The sequence below is a fragment of the Lepidochelys kempii genome, chromosome 2 (assembly GCF_965140285.1).
Source record: "Lepidochelys kempii isolate rLepKem1 chromosome 2, rLepKem1.hap1, whole genome shotgun sequence".
In the NCBI taxonomy this organism is placed as follows: Eukaryota; Metazoa; Chordata; order Testudines; family Cheloniidae; genus Lepidochelys; species Lepidochelys kempii.
Window position 1 is genome coordinate 121,888,807 of NC_136381.1, and position 25,705 is coordinate 121,914,511.

The 25,705-nt window shown below is 40.3% G+C and overlaps 1 protein-coding gene across 4 annotated transcripts in view; it reads left to right on the top strand.

Moving 5' to 3' along the window:
• Positions 1–13,735: 13,735 nt before the first annotated feature.
• BCL2 (BCL2 apoptosis regulator) overlaps positions 13,736–25,705 on the top strand; it is a 127,349-nt gene continuing 115,379 nt past the window's right edge. For 3 of the 4 annotated variants that reach the window (XR_012157357.2, XM_073332217.2, XM_073332219.2), the window contains exons 1-2: positions 13,736–14,066; positions 14,730–15,479. Coding sequence is in view for 3 of the 4 variants with exons in the window: in XM_073332217.2 (XP_073188318.1) it covers positions 14,913–15,479 (567 nt within the window). In the remaining variant the exon portion in view is untranslated. Of the gene's footprint in view, positions 14,370–14,729; positions 15,480–25,705 lie in introns of all 4 variants that reach the window. The other variant, XM_073332218.2, reaches the window with a different exon arrangement.

Below are 25,705 nucleotides of genomic sequence, written 5' to 3' on the forward strand. Positions count from 1 at the left end.
CAGAACCCTGATATCCCAGCGAGGAAGCCCAAGATGGCATGAACGGAACTGAAACACGGGCACCAAAAGGTGAGGGAGAATGATGAGTTCGAGAGTCACCTACATCTTTTATACCAAGTTCAATGTTATATGAACAATGCAGCAGGGACCCAACCACCATCTCTGTAATTACTCTGTACACAGTATATCTGAAGGGGAGGAAGGCACTCTTCTTCCCCAGTGAGGTGGATGAGGAGGAGGTGTTTGGCATAGGATGCAGCTGGATCCCTGCCTCTCATTGTGAATGTCTCATGTTAGCACATGTTATCCCTAGAGGAAAGAGACTTTGGTAGGTGGAAGTGATCATTAATGCCCCTTAAATAAACCATGTTGTAAGCCCAAACTCTTGGCAAATATACTTCTGTATGTTGGCTTTGCTGTGGGAGAGGTGGTATCTACCACTATCCTCTTTCTCCCCAATAAGTCGGAACATACTCTGTGATGCGTGCTCTCACGTCACACACAAACGTCAACCTGTCCCCTGTTGACATTAGGAGGCAAGCGTGAACCCAGATCTCATACCCACCTTATACTAAAACCTTCCTTTCCCCCATCCTGTTGTCTGTGCAGGGAAAAAAAAAAATTTAAACAGCTGCTTTTTTTTTTATTGCAGAGGCCCTAACTGCATCAGTATTAGCACTAAGCAAGTGCATAGCAACTCAACTGAGGCAACACTAATAATTGGTTTCATGCAGTTGACACCATAGGGGAACACACGTATGTGCTTACATGGTTGTTTAATAGCAGTGCTTTTAAGGCACTACATGTAGCTTGGCAAGACACCATAAATCATGAATAGAAACGTGCTACACTTCAGTTTACAAATTCAAGATCACACAATAAACATTTCCTTCTACAGTCACTGTAGCATTGCAATCACTGAGCCAGAGGCGTTGTATTGACTTTGAAAAGACAGCATGTACTGTGCACGCACATAGCATGTGTGCGGGTTACAGCTGGCACAGAAAGGAGACACACTGAATGTTAAAAATCATGGTGCAGCATGGGTGGGGACAACACAGAGCCAAGCAAACACCACTAGGCACAATCACCAAAATGCACTTATGGTGCCATGGGCTACTGGCAGAACAGCCTGTTAACTTTTAAGCACAATTTTCCAGTTTGTAGGCACCCTGTCACAATTATTTCAGCAAGTAATATTTAAGCTTTGGATGGACACTGAGTCAGAGATGCGTAGGCCAGACCACCATGGTAAGACACATTCCCATGACCCCCTGTCAGGACCTCTGGGGCCATCACTTTCAGGCTGTTTGAATTGAGCAGAGAGCCTGTCCACCTCACACATCCATCCTAAAAACAGGGGCTCATTCTTGGTCTCACAGATACTACATTGCAAGGAAGGTTTTCCTCACTGAGGTTGTGATCTTACAGAACACTCCACCTGCCCTCCAGTCTCCCAATGGCCCACTCCATGGTCATTCTGCAATTGCTCCAGGCGCTACTTAAGCAGCACAGAAGCATGGAAAGGTCTACCAGTGTGTGAGCCAGGAAAATAAAGGCTAGGCAGTGTCACCAAGAACCACAATGGGGTTTCTATGCATGTCAACTAAAAGGAGGGGGAGCGTGCTTTCAGCTTGGGAAGTAATGCAGCCTTTCTAAAAACGCATGTAGTGTGGACTTTTCCAGAGCAGACAGTATTGGTCAGGTATGGAACCATAGTGATATACAAAAAGGCCAACATAACCATCAGGAAGTACCCCAGAGTCTGGGGATGGAGGAGTACACAGAATGGGGACATTCTGTATTACTATAGTGCATAGAAACCCAATAGATCAGGAGCCCATTGTGCTATTGCCACAGCACAGTTTGGGAAGTCCAGCTCACTGAATCCATTGATTGTCATGCTCTTCTTTACCAGATATGGACCAGTCACAGCACTGGCTTATACATACCAGCTGTGTTCATCATCTGATGCTCTGCCAACTATGGCTGAGGTTCATTTAAATAAGGTATTTTACACACAGTGCCACATCATGGCTGAACAGTGTAATACAGAGTAACGTTCCATTACAACTATTTCCTGCACATTGCCTAGCCTGATTAATCTGAGCAGCAGGACACGCTACTGCTTTGCATACCTTGCTGATGACTGACCCGACTTGATTTTTCCAACATTATATTGATTTCCTACCATTCAATAACAGTCTGAGTTGCATGCTTCCATATGCAATTGCCACGGCTTCTGCACTGCAAGGAAAACTCATTTTGTTGTTTTTGTGCTACAAGGCTTGCTATTGCCTGTCCTTATAATAGAGAACAGAGCTATGTTCCTCTGTGCCACATCTATGGTTGCAGCAGACAGTTCATAAATGGTGTGCAACAGCAGCTGAGAGAACAGAAGGAAATGTGGACTCTTCACCCCATGCACCCACAATTCCCTGAGAGGCCCGCAACACACAATGACAATTTCTAACAAAGCAGCGTATCTGAAGGTAATGTGGAGGACACTGTAATGCCTACAAACAGTGGAAAATGCTTTTCATTAATGCGTTTTGGTGGCATGTGGACACAATGCATCAGCACAAGCAGTCAAGCGTGAATGCGCTCCACCAAAATACTTTTGTTGCTAGCATTATACTGACAGAACTTCTGCCGGTACAACTTTCTTAATTTTTTCACTCTTCACATAAGAATTTGTCATTCTCCTTGCCTGTCACTGAACCCCCGCTCTCTCTCTCTCTATATATATATATATATTAGATGGATTCACTAGAACTGAATATGATATTCTAGATGAGATTGCTGATTTATATAATAGTATATATTCTCTATTATTCTATATATGTATCCTAAAATTCAGTTTGCTTTCTTGACATTGCCGCACACTGAGCAGAAGTCTTCAGTGTGCAAACAAAGCCCAGATCTCTTTCCTGAGTTGATAGTTAATTTAGAATCCAGTAAGGTGTATGAGTAATTCAATTCCAATTATGGTTTCATATAAACAATTGCAAGGTAGGCAACAGCTATCTCAATCTTATTCAAGAAAAGAAGAGACCACCCTCTCTCCCAGCTTTATTATACTTTCAGGTGTGTCACCTGACATGACTAGTAAATTGGATGCATTGAAGTTAAGATGAGTATTGACCTCAAAGACAGCAACCAGAATGCGCTGATGTGGGACTGAATGTAGTCGCGTGGATACCAAAGTAGTAGAGACCCTCTAATATCTACAGTTATTAATTTAAAAGAGTGACTCTAGAGATCTCCCATAAGGTTTCAAACAGACCTTCTTCATGTCCATCCCCATTGTCCTCAATTGTGGGTAATCCAGAATTCTGTGGGACTTAAAAGACTGAGATGTGGCCAAAATCAGGCCAATGAACCAATTGCTTGGCGGTGAAAGTATGATGTCTTATGTGGAGGTCAAAACTAAATATTATTTCCCTTCCCTTACATTCCCCCCATCAATATCTGCAATTACAATGCTCTGTGACAGAATCACTAAGATTAATAGACAGTGAAATAAGGATTAATGTCTAACCATAGGGAATAGTAATTGAAACTGATGTGAAGGAATACCCACATTTCATCAGTAGATGGAATAAAGATACTAATGGGGGAAAATGCCACCAAGAGTGCCTGCAAATATGGAACAGAGACATGTTCTGCAATTTGCAATGCCAGTAGGTGAAGCTGCTTAGAAAGCCTATAGCCAACTCAGCTTGGTGATGTTTGTGTTTTAACAGATAATGCTGATTACTATTGGCTCCCACACACTTCACTTCCAGTCAGCAACCAGTATTCTCATGAACTGCTAGAGCTAGAATATTCAAAAGTCTAGAAGCCTCATACACTCCAACTAACCACCTTGGGCTGGCTGAATTTGCTAACCAATGGACAGAATCATTTATTACATTCCACCACTTAAAGAGATATCATGGAATGAATGATAAACAGGATTCTTGTCAGAACAAACTTTCAGTAAGTCTGTCCTATAAAGCAGAATTGAGGTTTTTTAAAAAAAATCAAAACTAATAGTGCCATATTTAAATTACGTTTTAGTCCAATTTAAGGGTAAAGTGTAACCCAAAGTAATCAAGTTCCAAGTCTTTCCACTTAAGCAATCTGTGCCTACCACTGAATACTTGCACTACCTCTCATTTGTCAGCTTTTACCATAAATCCTGCTCATTCCCCAAGTGTATTGACCTCTACTGTATATTGCACTGAACCTCCTTCATCCTATAGGGCAGCTGTGTCAAACACCTGGCTCATGCATGTACCTGTATTTACTCTGATGTATTTATGTAGTCTGCTTGCTATAGTCACATTTTCCAAAACCCAGTGTGATTAAAACAAAATTTGGCCCTCATCATTGCAAAGAAAATCTTCTAAATGTGAAGTGTGAATTAATACAGTGATATTTCCCTGAGTCTGCAGATGAAACATGCCTACAAGAGGTATGAACTCCCATACTTCATGTTTCATTCATCTCATTGGGGTAAGGGTAATAATTGTAAAACATAATAAAGACAGAGACTTTAGATGTTAGCATTACCTGTCTCACTGCTGATAGGAGGTGGGAAAAAACACTGTAGTGGGTGGAAACTGAAAATTGCAAGGATTAGAAACAGGGATGGGGGAAAGAAACAGAGAAAGAAGGATGGGAAAAGCAGATACAAAAGGGCAGTATTATCAGTGGTTGGAAAGGGGAATCTATGTTCACACCCTGTGATGCTGAGGGGGGCAAAATGCTGCTGAACAAATGTTAATTAAAAGTTAATAAAGGCCCTTACCCTCACTCTTTGTGCAGATCCACTGTGGGTCAAAGTTGGCATGTCTTAAATTTATTCCCTAGCTCATCAACCATAATTAAAACTCCTCAAAATAAATTTAACAGACCTGCCTTTTGGTCTATATGCCTCACTGAGTTTGACATTTTCATTGCCTTGGTGTTCACTTAGTGTCAAAGCCCAAGTATCAGGAACAAGAGACTTCTCTGAAACTATGTAATTTTTATATACGTGTAGGTGCTCTGTATCTTTACCCTAATTTATAAATGCCAAAGTCCAATTTTTCAACATAACTGCATAATGATAAGATCATTTGATGTTTACAATACCTGATAATTTCCCTTCTATATAAAGTTTTTGCTTATGTGTTCCTGTCATAATGTAACTGACAACCTTTACATGGTAAATACCCTTGCAACTAAAACCCTTACCTATCGAAGCAATCTTGTGAGATGCTAATGAAGGACTTTATCAGAAAAGATGCTAATTCCATAACCAGTGGCCATTGTGGTGAGGATCTGATGTCAGATACACAAAATGCATTGCTCACTCCCATCAAAGGAAAATGCCCATGTGGGTAGAGAGACTGTCAGCTTGCTTTCTGTGTGAAAAGAAGCTATAAGTACTGATTCAAAGAGAGATCCTGTATCTCTAGACTGTTTGGATTCTGACAGGGTGGAATGACTAAACAAGAAGATGGAGATCCCCAGAGTTATTCTGGGTAGTCCTGAAAAACTTTTGTGAAACTGGCAGATTACCACATCTCTGCTACCATTTTGGACTTACAGACTTTTACTCACCTGTTAATGTATTTTACCTGCTTTTACCTCTTTAATTCTCATTTCTTTTTCTTAGCTAATAAACCTTTAGTTAATGTACTAAAGAAATGGCTGCCAGTGTTGTTTTTGGTGTGAGATCCAGAGTACCAATTCACCTGAGGGTAAGTGGCTGGTCCTTTGGGACTGGGGGCAACCTGATGTAGTGTGATTTTTGATGTATGTGACCATTATCACTAAATTCAGTTTTTCTGGATGGCAAGATAGACTTGGGAGTCTAAGGGGACTGTCTGTGACTCCATGGTAAGACAGGTATAGTGATCCAGGAGTTCACATTTGTTACTGGCTTGGCGAAATCTCAGTATAGAATACACCACCAGTTTGAGCTGTCTGCCCTGTTTTCTGATAGTCTGCCCTAAGATAGACACTCACAGTTGTGAGCCACTCCAGACAGCATGACAGCATCTAGTTAATTGGCAGAGGAAAGTGATCCGACAACGGCAAGAGTACTCTCGTAGATATTAATTGTGGGAACAGTTTGTCAAAAATCTTTTCAACCTTTATACACAACTACACCTTTTGAACTGCTGAATAGCTTACTAATACCCACATTTTCAAAAGTAGCCAGTGACTTTCAGAAGTGCTGAGAACCCACAACTTCCATTGAAATCAATGGGAACCACGGTGTTCAGCACTTCTGGAAATGAGGCTCAAACTGGGCACCCAGAAGAAAGCCACTTACAGTGGCCATTTTTAAAAAACCTGAAAAAAACCTGTTCACCAATTCAGTCTGTGCCACATATAAATTTCAAGTCAACTTTCACATTTTTTTCTTTAAAGTTCTGCTTTTTCCCCCAGGTCTCAGGAATCATTTTATGTAAATCAATATTTCATACCTATTTGAAGTCTCCCCCTAAAATTAGGAGATACTGAAATTCATTATAAACCCAGTAACATTATAAACACAGTAACAAGTCAACTGATTGTACTGAGTTACTTCTGCTTCTTTTCCTGGCTGCCAAATCAGACACACCCTATTTTCTGCTCCATAACTTTGTCTGCTTGCTAACTAGTGTCTCTTCGAGAATGGCCCTGTATATAATGCTTTAACCTTCCACTTGGATGTTCCAATTTCTCTTGATGTTCCCTAATTAAGTCCCATTCCTGCCTACTAGTAACTTTGCTCACATGATTAGCTCAATTAATTTCAATGGGACAATTCACATGCATAAAATTAAATGTCTGTAGAAGTGTTGCAGGACTTGTAACTTGTAGAAGACAGACATCACAATGCTACCTAGAAGAGCTACAGCAATAAACTTCTTATTAGGGTTTATTAATTACTCCTACATTCCATGATAAATCCTAAACTTTTAGAAGTCTATCTGCCACTGTGTTATCTTGCATTCCTCAAAACCATACAGTTCTTGTCCTGGAAACCTTTTTTTACTCCTGTTACTCACGGTTACTGTTGCAACCTCTTCTTTCCCTCTCTCCCCAAATCCCTACCTCCCAAACAGCAACCAAGAAACATGATTTAAAAACAATATATAGTACAAACTTGTGAAACTTCAGCTGACTTAATAGTTGTCGCCCTCTTGTGTAACTTTATAATCGTATTAAAATGCCACTCCCTCACACTGCAGTGTTAAAAGTGCCTTTGACACAAAGTAACCTACCATGTCAAGTTGAGAAAAAAAAAAAAAAAAAAACCTTAAACACACTCAGTTTAGGTTTAGAGGGTTTGTTGGTTTTTAAACAGAGAGTCCAATTTGTTGGTCTTCAACTTGTGACTTATTCCTTATATTGCTTTAAACAAATATTATCTGGATTTTCCAGATTTTAATTAATCTTGTTTTTTATATTGCTCTCAATTTAAGTTCTATCTCAGTTGTTTCCAGTATTAAGATGCCTTCTTTTCAACCTCTAATTAAACAACATTTTCCTTTTAAAGTTCAAAAACATTTTTAAAGGAATGCCCCACGTGGCTCCTATATTTTTCTGTGGTGGGACTCTGAGTCTAGATCCTGACTTAAAATGTCATTATCACTGTTAATCCATTCCACTCCAAAGAGAACAATTCTCATGCAGCTTTGTAGTATCTGTTCCTATTTGAAGTTAGTTATGAACATTATAGCTGTTCTGTTATTTATTCTGTTAACTTGTTTATATTCCCTCAGTATATTCTGTTCATTTAGCTAGGTCTTTTTAAACTCCTCACACAAAATATACTGATGAAGTGAGCTGTAGCTCACGAAAGCTCATGCTCAAATAAATTGGTTAGTCTCTAAGGTGCCACAAGTACTCCTTTTCTTTTTGCAAATACAGACTAACACGGCTGTTACTCTGAAACCTGAAATACTCTGAACAAATTAAATTAAATTTCCATCTCTGATTTTCTTCCTTCCCAGGATTCCACCAATTTTACATTTTCTCCAATCTCTATTTTCTGGATCAGTATCTCACTACTAACTTACCTCCTGTTGGACTATAAATCTCATCCTACAATGAATCTCAGCCATATCTTTATGCTCTTTACCCATGTTTTCTCCAATCTCTGAGATATTTTCTCATCTGTTTTATATCACTTAACCTCTGTGATGGCTTGTAGTTGGGCCACTTCTATATTTTACTGTTGCAAAAAAATCAGTTTGTTTGCAAGAAAATGTCAGGGTATTTTGTGTCACCACTATTTTTCTCTCTGTCAGGACAAGATTTTTATAGATTTTTATAGATTTTTTTCTATCTATTCACTCTCAGTTTTTTTCTTGTCTTATCATAGTGATAAAGGAAAATACCCTGGCATATTGGAGAGGACATAGTACATATGTAGTCCCCATTCCTGAAAACATCTACATAATGTCCATAAATTTACTCCCTTGACTTCAATAGGACTACTTATGTGAGTGAAGTTATGTATGTGTCAGAGTTTACAGAACTGAGACCTTTAGACTGCAACTTCACTGTCAGAAATGGGACCTATGATTCATCACTAATGCAACTCCACAGTTGGTGGTTTAATTTAGATGGGGATCAGATGTGTTTACCTCTTTGGCATCAAACCCTGCTGGGAGTTGTTCATACCATAAGCGGAGCTGCACTGTTAGCAAATTATGAGTCCCTTCTTGACAGCGTACACAATACCATGAAGGAGCAGGGTTTCATTTTATAATCCAACAGCAGTCACTCCTTTCTGCATTGTCATTGTCCACTTGGCTTCAGTTCACTTGACGTACTACTTGCTCTGCTTCCTTTTAAAATTCATTCAGCAAATAAACACAACATACTTCTCATCCTAAAAGAAATTAGCAGATTTACTCATCCTATGACTTTCCAGCAGTCATCCAACTTCTCTATTGAACAGGATTTGAATCCATATCAATGGGATGCTTAACTATACTAGACCGCTATTACACTTTAGCTACCATTTTAGGATGTAGGGCTCTCAAGTTTTGTTGCTAATTAAGAATTATAAAAACACAACTGATTGTCTCTCCTAAATAATAATATTTCTTCCTAGACTCTTATTCTGAAAAACACTAATATCAAAGGGATGCAACAGCTTAAAAACCACCAGCAGTCTAACTTGTTTAACCTACTATTTTAAAATGTAATAAATATTTTAAAAATGAGTTTAAAGAAAACAAAATTTCTATATTTTCCCCGTTTGTTTACTTTGTATATTTGACCACACTTTGTGCATAATCAGTGTCACTGTCCCTCTTATATCGTCCGTTCCAGAGAGAATAAATGAAAATGTTATTGTAGAACCCCAAAACTTAGCAGGGGTGCTCAGGGGCATGGCTGGTACCTGAAACCAGATTCTTCAAAACATCTTAAGTGAGCAGCAGCCACTAGGTGGCAACAAGTGGTAAGAAAACTTTTTTTCATAAGTGAATTTAAAGCGGATTACAGAGTAACAGCCCTGTTAGTCTGTATTCACAGAACAAAAAGGAATACTTGTGGCACCTTAGAGACTAACCTGGATTTGTGCTGGAAATGGCCCACCTTGATTATCATACACATTTCCACGATATGCATCTGAAGAAGTGAGCTGTAGCTCACGAAAGCTTATGCTCTAATAAATTGGTTAGTCTCTAAGGTGCCACAAGTCCTCCTTTTCTTTTTGCGAATACAGACTAACACGGCTGTTACTCTGAAACCTGTCATTGTAAAGAGAGTGGTCACTTTGGATGGGCTATTACCAGCAGGAGAGTGAGTTTGTGTGGGGGGGGGGCGGAGGGTGAGAAAACCTGGATTTGTGCTGGAAATGGCCCAACTTGATTATCATACACATTGTAAGGAGAGTGATCACTTTAGATAAGCTATTACCAGCAGGAGAATGGGGTGGGAGGAGGTATTGTTTCATGGTCTCTGTGTATATAATGTCTTCTGCAGTTTCCACAGTATGCATCCGATGGAGCGAGCAGTGGCTCACGAAAGCTTATGCTCAAATAAATTGGTTAGTCTCTAAGGTGCCACAAGTACTCCTTTTCTTTTTAAAGTGGATGAGTAGAACAATGTGAGTGAACATTTTTCTCAAAGTGATCGCTCTATATTTGACCCATCAGTCCTCATCCTCAAAGGAAAACTGGACAACACTTTCAAAAGACAAGCCTGGGAGCTTAAATTCATAACACTGGTAAACACTAAAAATCATGGACAGAACAGAGACACTGGATTTATGGCTTATTACAACAAGCTATAACCCATTAACAACCTCCCTCTCACCCTCTCTCCCGCCCCCGCATCATCCCCCACCAGCTGCCTTCCTCTCTCCTTTTCATTCCCAGGACTGGAAGGGTATTAACCAGCCATTTCACCTTGAATGGTCCCTTGAAATATGTGTTAACTACCTATGCTAAACAATCTGTTCCACCTTGTATTTAGCTGTGACACTCTGAGTATGTTTCTCAGTCCTGAAGACAAGCTCTGTGCAAACTCAAAAGCTTGTCTCTCTCATCAATAGAGTTGGTCCAATAAAAGATATTACCTCATCCACTTTGTCTCTCTGAAAGATTATCTGGTTTCTTTTACTTTATCAACTGACAGAACTGAATCCAGCTGCATGATGCTGTTCTGTAACTTTCTACAGAAGCTCCTCAGTGCATTATAACATAATTATCCATGCACAATCTATTGCAAAAAATAAGCTAAATCAGTGCACATTACTAACACACAGGTGTGCACAATGAAAAAAATTATCTGCTCTGACACTGGCAGTTCCTACACTTAGGGGAGTGAAATATTTCTCTTCTCAATCGTGTGATATTGTGAGTATGTAAGAGAAGCATGCTTTGAATACAAAACAATGGAATTTACAGGTGAGTTTTAAAGAATCATAGTGTATTGATTCAGAAACTAATAGAAGGCAAAAATCATAAAAATCCTCCCCTAATTTTAAAAGAATTGTGTGTACTCTGGCTTTGTTTTTCCCCTGGAATTTAGGTAAACATTTATGAGCAGCCTTGCATTTCAGTTCCTCATAGCGACTAAAGCATTAATGAACTTTCTACTCCCCATCCATGAGAATACTCTCAAATTCTCATCTTAAGTTTAAAATATTTTCCCCTCTAGATTCACAGTGGATAATGTTCCAGTTTCAGGGGGTAGCCGTGTTAGTCTGTATCCACAAAAACAAGGAGTCCGGTGGCACCTTAAAGACTAACAGATTTATTTGGGCATAAGCTTTCATGGGTAAAAAACCACTTCTTCAGATGCATCAAATGTTCCAGTTAACACCTTGCATTTAATTCTTCAGGATTTACAAAGATTTTGCATTCAGATACACGAAAATCCTTTAAAGTGACATTTTATAAATTCTAGCAATCTGTTTCTGTCCTTTGATGCTAACAGCTTGATACTGAGAGATGCTGAGTACCTTCAACCCTGATTTAACTTGGGCCTTGTCAACACTGGAAATTTATCCTAATTTCAACCATCGGTGTCCAGCCATCAGTGTAGCTGCACTGGTGTAGACAAGGAAAAATAGTAGTGTTGATTTTTCACTGGTGCATCTTACCCCATTTTCCAGCAGGATTCCTGTAGCCTTTAGTGTGTGTTGGATCAATCTCTAGATTAATTTACTCTCAAAAAATTGTATATCCCTTGCCCCTCAATCTAAGAATCTAGGTTGTGTACAAACTAAGGCCCCACATGCAATGGTTTATGGATGTATTAAACTTTATATATGTGAGTAGTCCCACAGACCTCAGTGGAGCTATTCACATGCACAAAATTAAGCATGTGTGTAAATCTCTGCAGGATCAGGATCTACGAGCTTTAGCTGACATTTCACTATAGGGCATGATGCTAACTGTGATGGTAGGTGCATTAAACCAGACTATCAGAGTAGTAAGCACAACATCCAGGTCTAAGGATTTGCATATCAGGGGCCTAAAATTAGATGTGATAGCCCCCAAAATATTTCCAAAGGAGCAATAAAGGAAAATCATACAGGCCAGTGAAAAGGGAGGTCAAAAAGGTCATAAGTACCATCAATACAATGAACAGTTTCAGAGTAGCAGCCGTGTTAGTCTGTATTTGCAAAAAGAAAAGGAGTACTTGTGGCACCTTAGAGACTAACAAATTTATCTGAGCGTAAGCTTTCCTGAGCTACAGCTCACTTCATCGCATGCGAATACAATGAACATTTCAATAATCTGAAAGGTCTTCTTTATGTGACAAAGTGTTTTTGCAATAAAATGTTTCCCATGTTGCTATCTCTCCCGGTTTGTTAGTGGCGCCTTGAGTCTTTGCCACTCTGCTGACGTTAATCCTGATGAGTGGACACCATGAGCAAAAATGAACACAGGATTCCCTATGCCACCTGGCAGGGCTTTTCCCTCCAAAGGAGGGTTTCAGAAATGCATTTCCCCTACAATCCTAGTGCATGTGGAAAGCGCAAAAATCAGTGAGGGAAGAAATGTCCAGTGCTTAATTTGTGCCAGGGCTGAGCCTCTACGCCTGGGAGTTCTTCGCCCTGCACCTCTGGGCTTGCTGTCTGTGTCAGTTATGAAAATAAAAAAATTGCTTGAGCCCCAGCACCTCTCTCTTTCATTACAAATGAAGCACTAGAAGCGTCTACCCCAGAACTAATCACAGGGCTAGCCTGGGATTTGGGGTAGGGGTGGGGGTGGGGCTGTTAAATAACAAACTGGCCTCTTCTCAGCTCTACCGGCACCACAACTTTGGAACTGGTTCGGATGATTATTATTTTTGTACCGATTTTATTTAAACCTCTCTCAAAGCAAGTCGGCCGCCTTTGTCTTCACGGCGGAGCTCAGCGCGGCGCCCCGGGCTGCGCAGGAAGCAGCCCCTACCAAAGCCCCCCCAGGAGCCAGGCGGGACAGCGGGGCCCATCTGCTCCAGCGGCCGCTTCCTCCCCTCCCCTCCCCTCCCCTCCTCTCCTCTCCTCTCCTCCCGCCTGCAGGCGCGGGGAAAGCCGCAGCTGCCTGCGCGCAAGCAGCTGGCCTGCGTCTTCCCTCCGTCCCCGCCTCGGCCGGCCTCAGGGGAGGAGAAGCTGGGAAGGCGCGAGCGGCCCGCGGGCCGGACTTTGCCCTCACAGCGGGGGAGCCGCCCGGCTGCAGGGGCCGCGGTGCGGGGGGGGGCAGCAGGCCCGGGGAGGGCGCGGAGCATTGGTCTGCCCCGACGTTACCCCAGGCATGAATCTGCCCCAGGGCCAGGAGGGCCCCGCCGCAAGGAGCCACCCGGGGCGTTTCTCCCCCCAGCCCCTTCCCAGCCGAGCCGCCTCCTCGCCAGCGTCTGCCTGGCGGGCGGGCGGGCGGGCGGCCCCCGGCCACGCACGGGGCAGCTGGCCCGCCCCGCCAAGGCTACGTCGGTGGCTCCGGTGGCGAGCGGGTTCTCCTTCCTCTCCCCGGTTTCTTGAATGAACAGCGAGGTGGAGCTCAAGGGAACCCGCCCCTCTTGTGCGGGCCTCTCCCGGCCACCCTCCTCCCCGCCACTGGCTCTGCTCCTCCTCCGCCCCCTCCCTCCTGCTCTTGCACCCGCGCTATTGACTCTGCTTCCCCGGCCGCCACAGCTACACGGAGCCGACTGGCGCTGCAGCAGCACCACTGCAGAAAGACCCGGGGGCTGCTCTGCCTGGGGGGCTTGCAGGGCTGTCTGCGCTGGGGGGGGGGCGGGCGGGCGGGTCGTGGGGGGACAGCTTCCTAGCAGCGGTCCTAATTTGTATGAATAATATTCCACACACGCCCCCATCCTCTTCCCTGCACTCTGGGGGCGGGGGGGGGGGTGTTTCTTGCTTTTTATACAAACAAAGCTGCTTTGGAAATGCATTTGCTCCCCGGAGTTTAGGCAAAAGTCAAAATTTTGATGCTCCCTTTTGGTGGGTGTGGGTGTGTGAGGGAAGGGGGGAGAGCGTTGGGCTCTGCCTAGAGATCAGTGTCTGAATGAAACTACGTGTATTTAATTGCATGTGTCTGTACGTTGCACTGGAGGGGAAAGCACAGCACTTCTGCGAGAGCTTGGAGTCAAAGGTGTGTTTCATCTGCTCTTCATAATTTTGCTTCTGTTTTGGGTTGTTCTCCTTCCTGGGCTCTGAGGCGGGATATTCTGATCTCTGACATGTCTTTGGAGATGTCTGTTTAACGGAAGTCGGGGAAATAAATTTTAAAATCCATAGGTTTGGGGGTTTGTTGTTGTTTTTTTTTTTTTGGTCCCTTTTCTGTCCCGTTGGTGATTTGATCTTGTGAAGCATCAAAGCAACCAGAACTTAACGTGTCTGAAGACTTGTTTTTTTAAAAAAGGAAACTTGACAGAGGAACGTATTTATAGTCCAAGTAAGTACTTTACACAGGAAATTTACTTTGTGTAATTAAAAAACAAAAAAGAAAGAGTTTTGAGATTTTTAGTTTAAAGTGCATTGGATTAACGTTCACCCAAGGCTGTTGAGCAAATCATTTTGAATTGCAGTTTTTACAGTGTATGTTCTTCAGCTCCTTCATTCACATGTGTTAGTTCAGCACCTAGGGGAAATATGCACTTGGTTTTGACTAAGTATGAGATTTTAAAAAAATATATGTTTCAGCATCAAGAAGAAAATGTTTCTAAAATAAATATATAATAAATAATGTGCTTCTGGAAATAAAATACTTACAGCATTTTAAATCTATTTATACTGTGCATCTCAAACCGAGAAGACGAAAGTACCTCTGAGACCTGAGAGCTCCTCATACCATCATGAATGAAACCACATCCAATACAATAACTGGATTATAATTTTTTGGTGGTATTATTATTATTATTGGCTGCTTTACTTTTTTGGGTTCATCCGCTCCTCTTCTTCCTCTCTCCCTCCTCCTTGCTGCTCCCTGTTGGAAATTATGGCTCATCCTGGGAGAAGAGGCTATGATAACCGGGAGATAGTGCTGAAGTACATCCATTACAAACTGTCACAGAGGGGATATGATTGGGCTGCCAATGAAAACAGAGGACCAGTTTCTCCAAATCTCTCTCCTCCTACTGCTGCTGGGACCTCATCTGACCATGCTGGGCTGGTGTCTCTGCCTCCTGAGCCCCCTGGCTCGGCTGCTGCTAGTAACGTGCCCCTTGGTGATGGGCTGCGCCCAGCACCGCAGGCTGTTCACTTAACTCTGTGCCAAGCTGGAGATGAATTTTCCCGCCGCTACCACAGAGATTTTGCCCAGATGTCTGGCCAGCTGCACTTGACCCCATTCACAGCGAGGGGACGCTTTGTGGCAGTGGTGGAGGAGCTGTTCCGAGATGGGGTAAACTGGGGAAGGATCGTGGCCTTCTTTGAATTCGGTGGCGTGATGTGCGTGGAGAGCGTCAATCGGGAGATGTCGCCCCTTGTGGACAGCATTGCTGTGTGGATGACTGAGTACCTGAATAGACACCTACACAACTGGATCCAGGACAACGGAGGCTGGGTATGTGTCCAGTATTTCTTTCTCTTTAAATTACAGTAAAATCTGCATCAACAGAATCACATACTATAGTGATGCAAGCAGTATAGGAACCTATATAGAACAGCATATGAAAATCATAGTATACTTTATCCCAATGAAAGTACGGCAGTAGTTTGGTTTGTGTTACTGTAGTGTTTATCAACATGTCTGTTGTTGGTATGGGCCTTCTGAAATGTCATGTCATGCAGGAGTTAAAGTTTGGGTGTGGGAGTGTTCTCAGTTACCCAAGCTTTTAGCAGAGGATGGGGAAGCGGCGCGCACACACACACACACACACACTTTCTTGTTGGCTGGTGCAGTGAGAGTTCTCCCTTCTGTTTCAATGTATTTTAACCATTGAAATCATACATACATGTGTCTTTATGGTAGAATGGGGTCACAGAGCAGGGTGGGAAAGGAAAGTAATGACATTATGTCCAGGAATGATGCTATAGACATGCATGACATGTGCTGCCTACTGCTTTAATGAGGTTGCAGGTAGTAGGGGAAAGAAAAATGTGTGTGTCTTGTGTATATGCTCTTGTTAGGAACAACATTCTAGTCAGAAATGCTATAAGCAGGAGAACCCTATATTAAGGATAATAGTTTTGACACTGCTCCATTCGGAGTATCATCTCATGTTTATAACACCAAAGATTTAGAATGAGATTTTACTGCATACACTAAAAGTAATAATTTTAAAATTCTCTTTCTAGTGATTGTCTTGAATCATTTTTAGGGATAGAAGGAATAAAGCCCTTCTAGGAGACCTGGGGAGGAACTTTCTGTGACAGTTTTCTGGAGAGTACATGATATTTGTTGTAGCCTGGTGTATTGCAAAGGCAAGAAGTATTTTATGAGTCCCAAGGATAAAAAAATCTCTGGCTGAGGTGATCTTAGATGGGGATAAATTCAGCCATAGGCAAGGAAAATCTACTATTTTCATCCTTACAATCAAACGTCATCTCTTTCTCTCTCAAATAATAGTTTTATCAATTGAAAGTTGTTTTCTCTTTATTTTCTGTATTAAAATTGTGTTCCCATGCACCTGATCTCAATTCTTTCCTGCAATGTGGATAAAACCAATCTTGTATGATTTGCCTGTAATATATTTCTGAATCGGAGGAGTGTAATTGAGCAAGAGACACATTGCAACAGAAAACTTAACATATGAGTCAGGAGGCTGCCATAAGTCATTGTAAGGGAGAAAGTATAATAGTTCTGGGGAGCTATAGGTCCTAGTTCTTTCTGCTATGAGGTTAGGGTGACGAGACAGCAAGTGTGAAGAATCGGGACAGGGACTGGGGGGTAATAGGCACCTATATAAGAAAAAGCCCCAAATATCGAGACTGTCCCTATAAAATCGGGACATCTGGTCACCCTATATGAGGTATATTTATACAGCAAAATCTATTATATAACACAATTTTTAATGCATTTTGTTTATACATGTTTTTAAAAATGAATTTAATAAACTGTTACTGTACTTAGTTTTCAGCATCCATCGTTTTCATTAGGTAGTGTTATATTCTGAAGTATGCTATAGCTTGCTTTGGACGTTATAAATATGGTATAAAAAGTTGCAATGGGGACCTGAAAGATAGCCTTTGAAGATGACATTTCTCTAAATGAGTCTTTAGCATTCCTTGGGACAGCTGTTTCTGCTGTGCATAGGAGAGCAGAATGTTTAGAGTTTTTTAGATCTTAAAAATTAGGCCAAACATTAAGGGAATGACTTCCATTGACTTCAGTGGGCTTTGGATCAAGCCCTAATGCTATACTGTGTGCATATTATCTTCTATTTAAAAAATATACATAATGAATACAAATGAAAACTGGAATGAAAAATCTTGGCCAGATGATGCAAACATACTAATGTGATTTCTCGACATTTAGAAATACAATAATCTAGTACTCTAATGGTAACAGCCTTTAAAAGGAAAGATGATTCTTAATGATACTGTGATGTTTATTGAAGTTTCATGTAGTGACTACTGATTTTTTCAATGCATGTGACACCATTTATTGTGTATATATTGGTTAGTGTACATATGTAAAAAGATATGCAAATTATCACCACCATAGACTTTCATTTGTATCTCTGTAAAATAGGTTGCACCAGTTAAGTCCTATGATTATTAACAACATAGGTAGAAATTTCTAGGCTCAAATGCAGCTGTTGGGATCCTCATTTCAGATGGAGGAAATCCAAGGTGGCACTTCTCATAGAATTTGTTTTTCAAAATGGGTAAAAGGAAAAACATGCTTCATGGCATAATTTATAGTGTGATGACACTTGCCAGGTGCTGGAAGCACTCTATTCAACCTGGCATTTACAACATACCCAACATATACCCTTATTACAGTATAATGAATGTCTCTTTATAACTAATTACTCACATGCAGACATATCAACACTTTATGTGGTCTAAGCATAACTGAATATCACATCTCTATACTACATGGGTACCTGGTACAACTATATGAAATGCATATTTTTACAGCCTTCTGCTTTACAGTGTCATGGTCCAATATGTAGTATTATGATCGTTTGTGGTAGGATGTGATACTACAATGTATTGTTTATGAAGACTGTCACAAACTGTAAGGGTCAAATGATCAGTCACAAGTTATGCAGCAAACAAGTTGCTCAGCTTCCATTTACTCCATTTTGTGAGTGTACCTCTGGTAGCCAGGTCTGAAAGTTTTTGGCTGCAAATGTCTTTAAAAACAAACAAACAAACAAACAGCTATTATACACCAGGAAATATCTTCAAAAGGACCTACATGTATTATTTCATAAGGAAAACAAAGAGAGAAACCCAGACAAACATAGGAGTCAGGAAGGGATATAACTTGTGGACTACAAATTTTAATGATTGTTAGATGTCTTAATGTTTAGGTTGTTTAATGGCTTTGATACTCAAGACTTAAAAACACAAGTCAACCAAACTGCCTACATTAGGCTGTATTTTTACCTTGCTATTCTGGTGGCACAGAAATATGACTAAAAGATTTGAACACTGGTCAGGATGCTACAGTATTGTACAGTGACTTGATAAAAACATCTTAATCATATTACAAAAGAAATAAGAGAACCAGGTCATCTCTAGAATTTCATGGTATTAAGTATAATATATATTTTCTGATTGCCCAATATATGGCTTTATTTTATTTTATTTTTATTTTATTTTATTTTATTTTATTTTTAATATCTGCTGTTCTCACTGTGGAATATTGATGAGCACAGCTTGTTACTTATGAATCTGATTTAAGGAATATTAAATGTGATGTACCTTTGGGAAATAACCATATTTGTTTTGGAATAATGAATTCCTAGTAGGCTAGTATGGAGCCCAAAGACTAAATTACAGATCAGCAGTGCTCAACCCTGGGCTTTTTTATAGCCCAGCAGGTGACTCTCTTCTTGGGTTTGAGGGTTTTTTGGAAAGAAGGAATTAAAAACAAAGAACAGAGGGTCATGGAATGAGAGAGGCACTCTCACATACATATATTATAGAGTGCTGGGTGCTGGGGGCAGGAGAGAGAGAGAGAGATTAATCCTTATTTGCGCTAATGGTTAGTTCAGGTAAGTGGGGAAAATGTTACTTTGATGATTTACTTAAAACAAAAAATGCTGTACTGGAAGGTAATTTATTTAGGGTCAGATTTTGATATTCTTACTTTGTTGAGTTGTCCTTTAGAAGTCCCGTTGGTTTCAGTGAGAGAATTTGCAACATAAGGTCTTATGTGGTAAGGGCATCAAAATCTGTCCCTTTTTTGTTTTGATGAGTGCATTAGCTGTTGCTCAATTTATGATATCCTTTTTTTTGAAATATTAATATATGAGTTCTTCTGAGCCTCACGTTGACTCCATTTAATGACTAAGTCACTATTTGACTGTTAAAGGGACACTGTCAGTTTGAAATCTGATCTGCTTAAAAAAACGAATTAATAGTAGTTTCAGGTACAAAACCTTCTGAGTCCATTGCCAGGTTTTGTGGTTTTACAATGAAATTTTCTTATTTATCATAATATTTTTCTCAATGCTCTTGCTGAAGAAGCAACTAATCTTGTTAACGCCTGTGTAACAGAAGAAATTAATTCTAAGAGAAACAGTGAAACTGACTATATGCAAGCTGTTGTCAAGTGCAAAAAGTAAACGAAGTGAAAAAACAGAGGAAATACAGAATTTTCTCTAATCTCTTTCATGTATAGTAATTATAGCTATACTTATAACAATGTTAGGTAAAATATTTTCTGAAATAAGTGGTCGGTTTTTAACTTGACCATGTCTTTTTAAAGGTTGAGTACTACTGTTCTAGGAAATGGCTATACTGCCAATTGTAGCTAATTGCTTTCATATGGCAAAGTAATGTGATGTTCAAACAGCTGGTTTATAGGATGGGTTTATTCTTAGTTACAATATTGAGAACTATTTTTTCTGTGTTTGCTAATACAGAAAATTCTGTGTTAATTAATACACTAATACATGTGTCCTCGGAGATGCTGTGTTTTCAGTGGTGAGCTAAAAATATCTAGTTTAAGATTGGTGGGTTTTTCGTATGTGGATTGACACTACAGTTTGCTAATCCACAAATGCATGGTAGATCCAATCAAATTGCTTTGCCAACCTACTGCAGTGTAAATGCACTGATTCAGCGGAAGAGTCACAGGACCCATTCAGTGATGTGTGAAATTGTGTCGAGCAGGAGCATTTTCCCAGCAGCCAAACGTCAGGGCCCAGATTTTCCAGTGTGGCACAGCCTGTTTGCACTGCATCAGTGGTGGAATCTGACCCGAAAGGGGATTTTAAACTCTCCAAGAAGAACTACCTCAACATAAAGTGGATCATTTTGGTGGTGCAGGGCTGGGATAACTGGGAAAAAGGGATACAATCAGAGAAAAGGGGGAGGCATGCCTGGATTAATGCTTTAACCCTCTGTGTTGGTTTTGGCCTCTTGTGGTTGCTTGATGCTGGTATAAATTATAGCAAATCTTGGGATCCTATGGTGCAACAGAGGGAATGGCTAGGATGAGGAAAGTGCAAAGGGGTGTGTGTGTGTGAGCATTGCCTAGTGAATGTGGCACTGGGCTGGAAGTTAGGAGACCTGGTTTCTATTCATTAACCTGCTGTGTGACCTTGGTCAAATCAGTTCCTCTCCGTTGCCTCTGTTTTCTCTCCCACCTTTAGTTTGACTTGTCTGTTTAGACCAGAGGTTCTCACAATACATTTTTTGGTGGCCTCAGAGTGCGGCCACCAACTCTGTTTTTTTCTTAAAATTTTTCTTAAAATACTTAATTAACGTTAGGGAAAATAAGTAAATATGCACATAGACATGTCCAAATCATTATAATTTATTTATGTAGGTTTTTTTTTTCCAGACTCACTAATAAAAATAATGTACAGTTCTCTATTCTTTACTGGACCTGAATAGATACACAAATAAGGTGCTTTGCACATTCTGGTCTTTTGTTTTTGGTTGCCTTTTTTAAAAAAAGGCATGCTAGCTAATAAGTCTGCTGCTGCAAAAAGTTATATTTTATGTTTGCTAATATCACTTTTCATAGCAGATTTACTAGCTAGCTGGGAGGCTGTGAAAAGTGATATTAACTACTATACAAATACGAATTTTCACAGCAGACTTACTCAGCCCTGGAAAGCTAGGGGACAAATTTAAGCCCTGGATGGGCAGGTGGGTAGCGAGACAATGGGGGCCGGGGACAATGTGTGGAGAGGTGATCCCAGGGTCCAGAGGAGGCTACAGAGGATCAAGGACAATGGGGGTGAGCCGAGAGCCAGCACCCGCCCCTGTGTGGCTGGGATCCTGGGCCGGAGCCCAAAGTCCCACAACTGGAGCCCGCCGCCCCAGGGCTGAAGCCCGAGCCTCACCATGCCCAGGAAGGTGGGGAGCTCACTGGCTTACTGCTCCTCCGGCGTTTGTGGCTCCAGAGGGCCCAATCCCTTCTGGTGGCCCTGGGGAAGAGGCACTGCTTTGCGCGCTCCCCCTCATCCTGCAGTCACTGCCCGGGAGGCTGTGGTCACAAGAAAAGCCCCATAGTGGCCACACTTGAGAAATGCTGGTTTAGGCTATAAGATTTTCAGGACTGTCTTTCACCATTGTGTTTGTAAAATGCTGAGTTTTGTGGGGCCCAATCGTTGGACCTCTAGATGTTACAGTAATGAACTGTTGCTACTACTCCTACTAATATACTACTAGTACATTAATCTTTTGCCTGTGCTTTGTGCAGATAAGGCATAGCTGCCTAAACTTAGTCAATGGCTGTAGCAATAAAAAAACAATAATCAAAAACAGTGGGAGAAATCTGATTAGATAACACATCTTTAGCAAAGTGGATTTTTTTATTTTCTATTTTCATCCATTTTAGTAATTCAGTTTACAGGGAAAATGTAAAGCTGCATATTGATAAAAGTATCCATTTTGTCAAGTGTTGGAGCAATTGATTATTAGTGATAGCTTTGTATTTTGATTGGATGATTTTGTTCTGCTTTTAGTAGATTGTATTTTCTCCTCTTTATTTCTAATTGACTACTTACTCATCAGAGTCTCCAGATTTCTGTAGTGATTTATAGTTACACTTTCTAGTAATTGTTTCTTAAACAGATGCAGTTCCAGTCTCTTAAATGTCAACAGTCACAAAGTAGCAGGAGCCCCAGAAAAGCCACAGCCATAACCTTCCTCTCTCCCCCCCCTTTAGTCTTTCCCATCTAAGTTCATACGGCTTGACAGCTCTATGATGACCCCTTCAGAAACAGTGTGTGTGAGTGGAGCATATTTAGAGGTTTTTACCTCTCAGTACATCCACAGAACCATTCCTAAATATGTGAATCATTTTGTAGCTGTAGTTTAGCAACTGTAAACAAAGAAACAACAAAAGGACACTGCAGATAGAAAACAGAACTGTCTTAATATTAAATGTTTTGGAAGATTTTTTCAGATATGTAGTGTATTTTGAAATTCAAAGGTTTAGCTAGAGAATCTAATTGTATGGCATTCTCATGGAACGTGATCTAATGTTCTTGGAAGTTGATGGGAACATTTCCACTGACTTCAGTGGTCATTGGACCAGGTCCATGGAGTGCTAAACTCATGGGTCCTATTTTCTGTTCACAATGGTATAAATTAAGAGTAACTGCATTTGTTACGTTATGTTGGTCACCAGTTTTACACCAATCTGACTTTTGGTTTATTCATTATGCAATAACAAACAAAGACAGCCAGAAAATTAGCTTTTACTAATTCACTTGGCACTTATGGCCTGACTCAGTGCCCATTGAGGTAAATGGAAAAACTCCAGTTGACAGCAGTGGGCCCTGGATCAGGCTCTTAATCTTTTCTCTATTATTTTCCATCACTGGTTGGAATATAAACCATTCATTTTCTCTCTGAAGTGGATGCTAGTCCCTTATCAAATAGTAATAAATATCGTAACTGAAAAGGCAGTTGTTACTCAGTGACAACAAAATACAATTATTTTTGAGGGCAGTACTGGGATGGTGTTTCTCATTCCATGCACACTAATAGGATAAATGAAGGTGTGTGGTGCTATAAATCTGTTCCACAGCAGGGTAACATCCAGACCTTCTTGGCACACACACACACACACACACACACTGATGACCAGTTTGGAGAATTTTTATTTTGCTCTGGCTTTTGGTTTCATAAATGATCAGATTTTTAATTGGCTTGTAAAAGAGCATGAAGCTTGATAACTTTTCCAAGTGCACCCAGGAATCTAGCATTCCTTCTTCTTTTCCTGTTGGGGGTTCTGCAGTATGCTATTTCCAAGTTGTAGCTGGTTTTTACCAATGCTGTTATTTTGCATCTTGAATTATATGCAGAAAAATCTTGCTCATTCACACTGACTGGGAAGCTCCCTACAATTGCCTGTATTTTACAGATTAGTAAGTATCAAACAAATATGATTTGAAGAAGAAGAAAAAATACATTGCTTAATGCACCTGTTCATTTAGGGCCCAATCCTGCTTCAAATGAAGTCACTGAGAGTTTTCCATTGACTTCAGTGGGAGCATGAGTAGACCTTATTTAGGCAATTGTTAAATTTTACCTGTTTCCGATACAGTAAAATTTAACCATTTACTTTAACCAAATACTTTTTATACAACACATAATTAACCACTGGTGCTTGGATTAGAAAACATGCCTTATAAAGAGATACCCAAGGAGCTCAATTTATTTACCTTAACTGAGAGATGGTTAAGGGGTGACTTGATCACCGCCTGTAAGTACCTACATGGGAAACAGAAATTTGATAATAGAGGGTTTCTTCAATCTACCCGGCAGAGGCATAACGAGACCCAATAGCTGGAAGTTGAAGCTAGACAAATTTACTAGAAATAAGGGATGCATTTTTAACAGTATAGGTAATTAATCATTGCAACAACTAACCAGGGAAATTTCCATCACTTGAAATTTCTAAATCAGGATTGGATGTTTTTCTAAAAGATATGCTCTAATTCAACCACAGCTATTGGACTTGAAGCAGGAATTAATTCCAGAAAGTCTTATGACCTGTGTTTATGCAGAAGGTCAGACTAGAAGATCACAATGGTCCCTTCTGGCTTTAAAATGTATGGATCCATTACACAAGATATCCCTGTGTTTAAGAGCTTAGTTGGATTCAGTAAAGATTTATATGGATAATGAGAACATCGACATTTACATTAGACAGGATAAAAATTGCTTATAAGGGATATGAACCCATATGAATCGGGATAAATCACACAATAACTGATGAAAAGTTTGGGAAAAACTTCTTCTATTGGTAGTTTAGTCCATCATTATTCATTATGTGTGTTTTTGTACATTCCTCTGAAGTAACTGGTACTAGTCACTGTCAGAGACAAAAAGAACGAGGAGTACTTGTGGCACCTTAGAAACTAACAAATTTATTTGGGCATAAGTTTTCGTGGGCTAAAACCCACTTCATCGGATGCATGCAGTGGAAAATACAATAGGAAGATATATATACACAGAACATGAAAAAATGGGTGTTGCCATACCGACTCTAACAAGACTAATCAATTAAGGTGGGCTATTATCAGCAGGAGAAAAAAAAACTTTTGGAGTGATAATCAGGATGGCCCATTTCAAACAGTTGACAAGAAGGTGTGAGTAACAGTAGGGGAAAAATTAGCATGGGGAAATAGTTTTACTTTGTGTAATGACCCATCCACTCCCAGTCTTTATTCAAGCCTAATTTAATGGTGTCCAGTTTGCAAATTAATTCCAGTTCTGCAGTTTCTTGTTGGAGTCTGTTTTTGAAGTTTTTTTGTTGAAGAATTGCGACTTTTAGGTCTGTAATTGAGTGACCAGGGAGGTTGAAGTGTTCTCCAACTGGAACCATCAGAGGCTCGTTCACCTGCACATCTACCAATGTGATATATGCCATTATGTGCCAGCAGTGCCCCTCTGCCATGTACATTGGCCAAACCGGACAGTCTCTATGCAAAGAATAAATGGACACAAATCAGACGTCAAGAATTATAACATTCAAAAACCAGTCGGTGAACACTTCAACCTCCCTGGAAACTCAATTACAGACCTAAAAGTTGCAATTCTTCAACAAGTACTCCTTGTTCTTTTTGCTGATATAGACTAATATGGCTACCACTCTGAAACCTGTCAGAGACAAGATGCTGGACTAGATAGACCACTGGTATGGTGTGGGAATGCCTACGATTACTTCACAGTTTACTCAAATATAGAATAATGTATTTTTTGTAAAAGTAATGAAATCTCTAAGTATGTGGCCTTGGTATAGCAACTCTTCTATTAAAACTATGTTGAGAAGTGGGGATGAGTCTGTGGCTTCTTTTCAGGAGTGTTGTATTTGTGGGCTATTGAATTAGATATTGATGAGATTTTTACTGGCATTAGAAGATAATTTTATTAAAATAGTAATTTTAAAGGCATTTTCTTTTGTAAGAGCATCTACACTATTGAATTCACTGTTGTACTCACACATGTATTTATGATTTAGTTTAATTAATTTAATAGGAATAGTCATACGTTAAAAGAATGCTATCATTCTATGTTAGAAATAAAATGAGTGAAGAGATGGTTACCATGCTTTGTTAATAAGAAAAGATACCTCATCACCACTATGTATGAGTGGGTTTCACTCTGTTAATATGTATGATTTTATGTACTGAAATCATATGT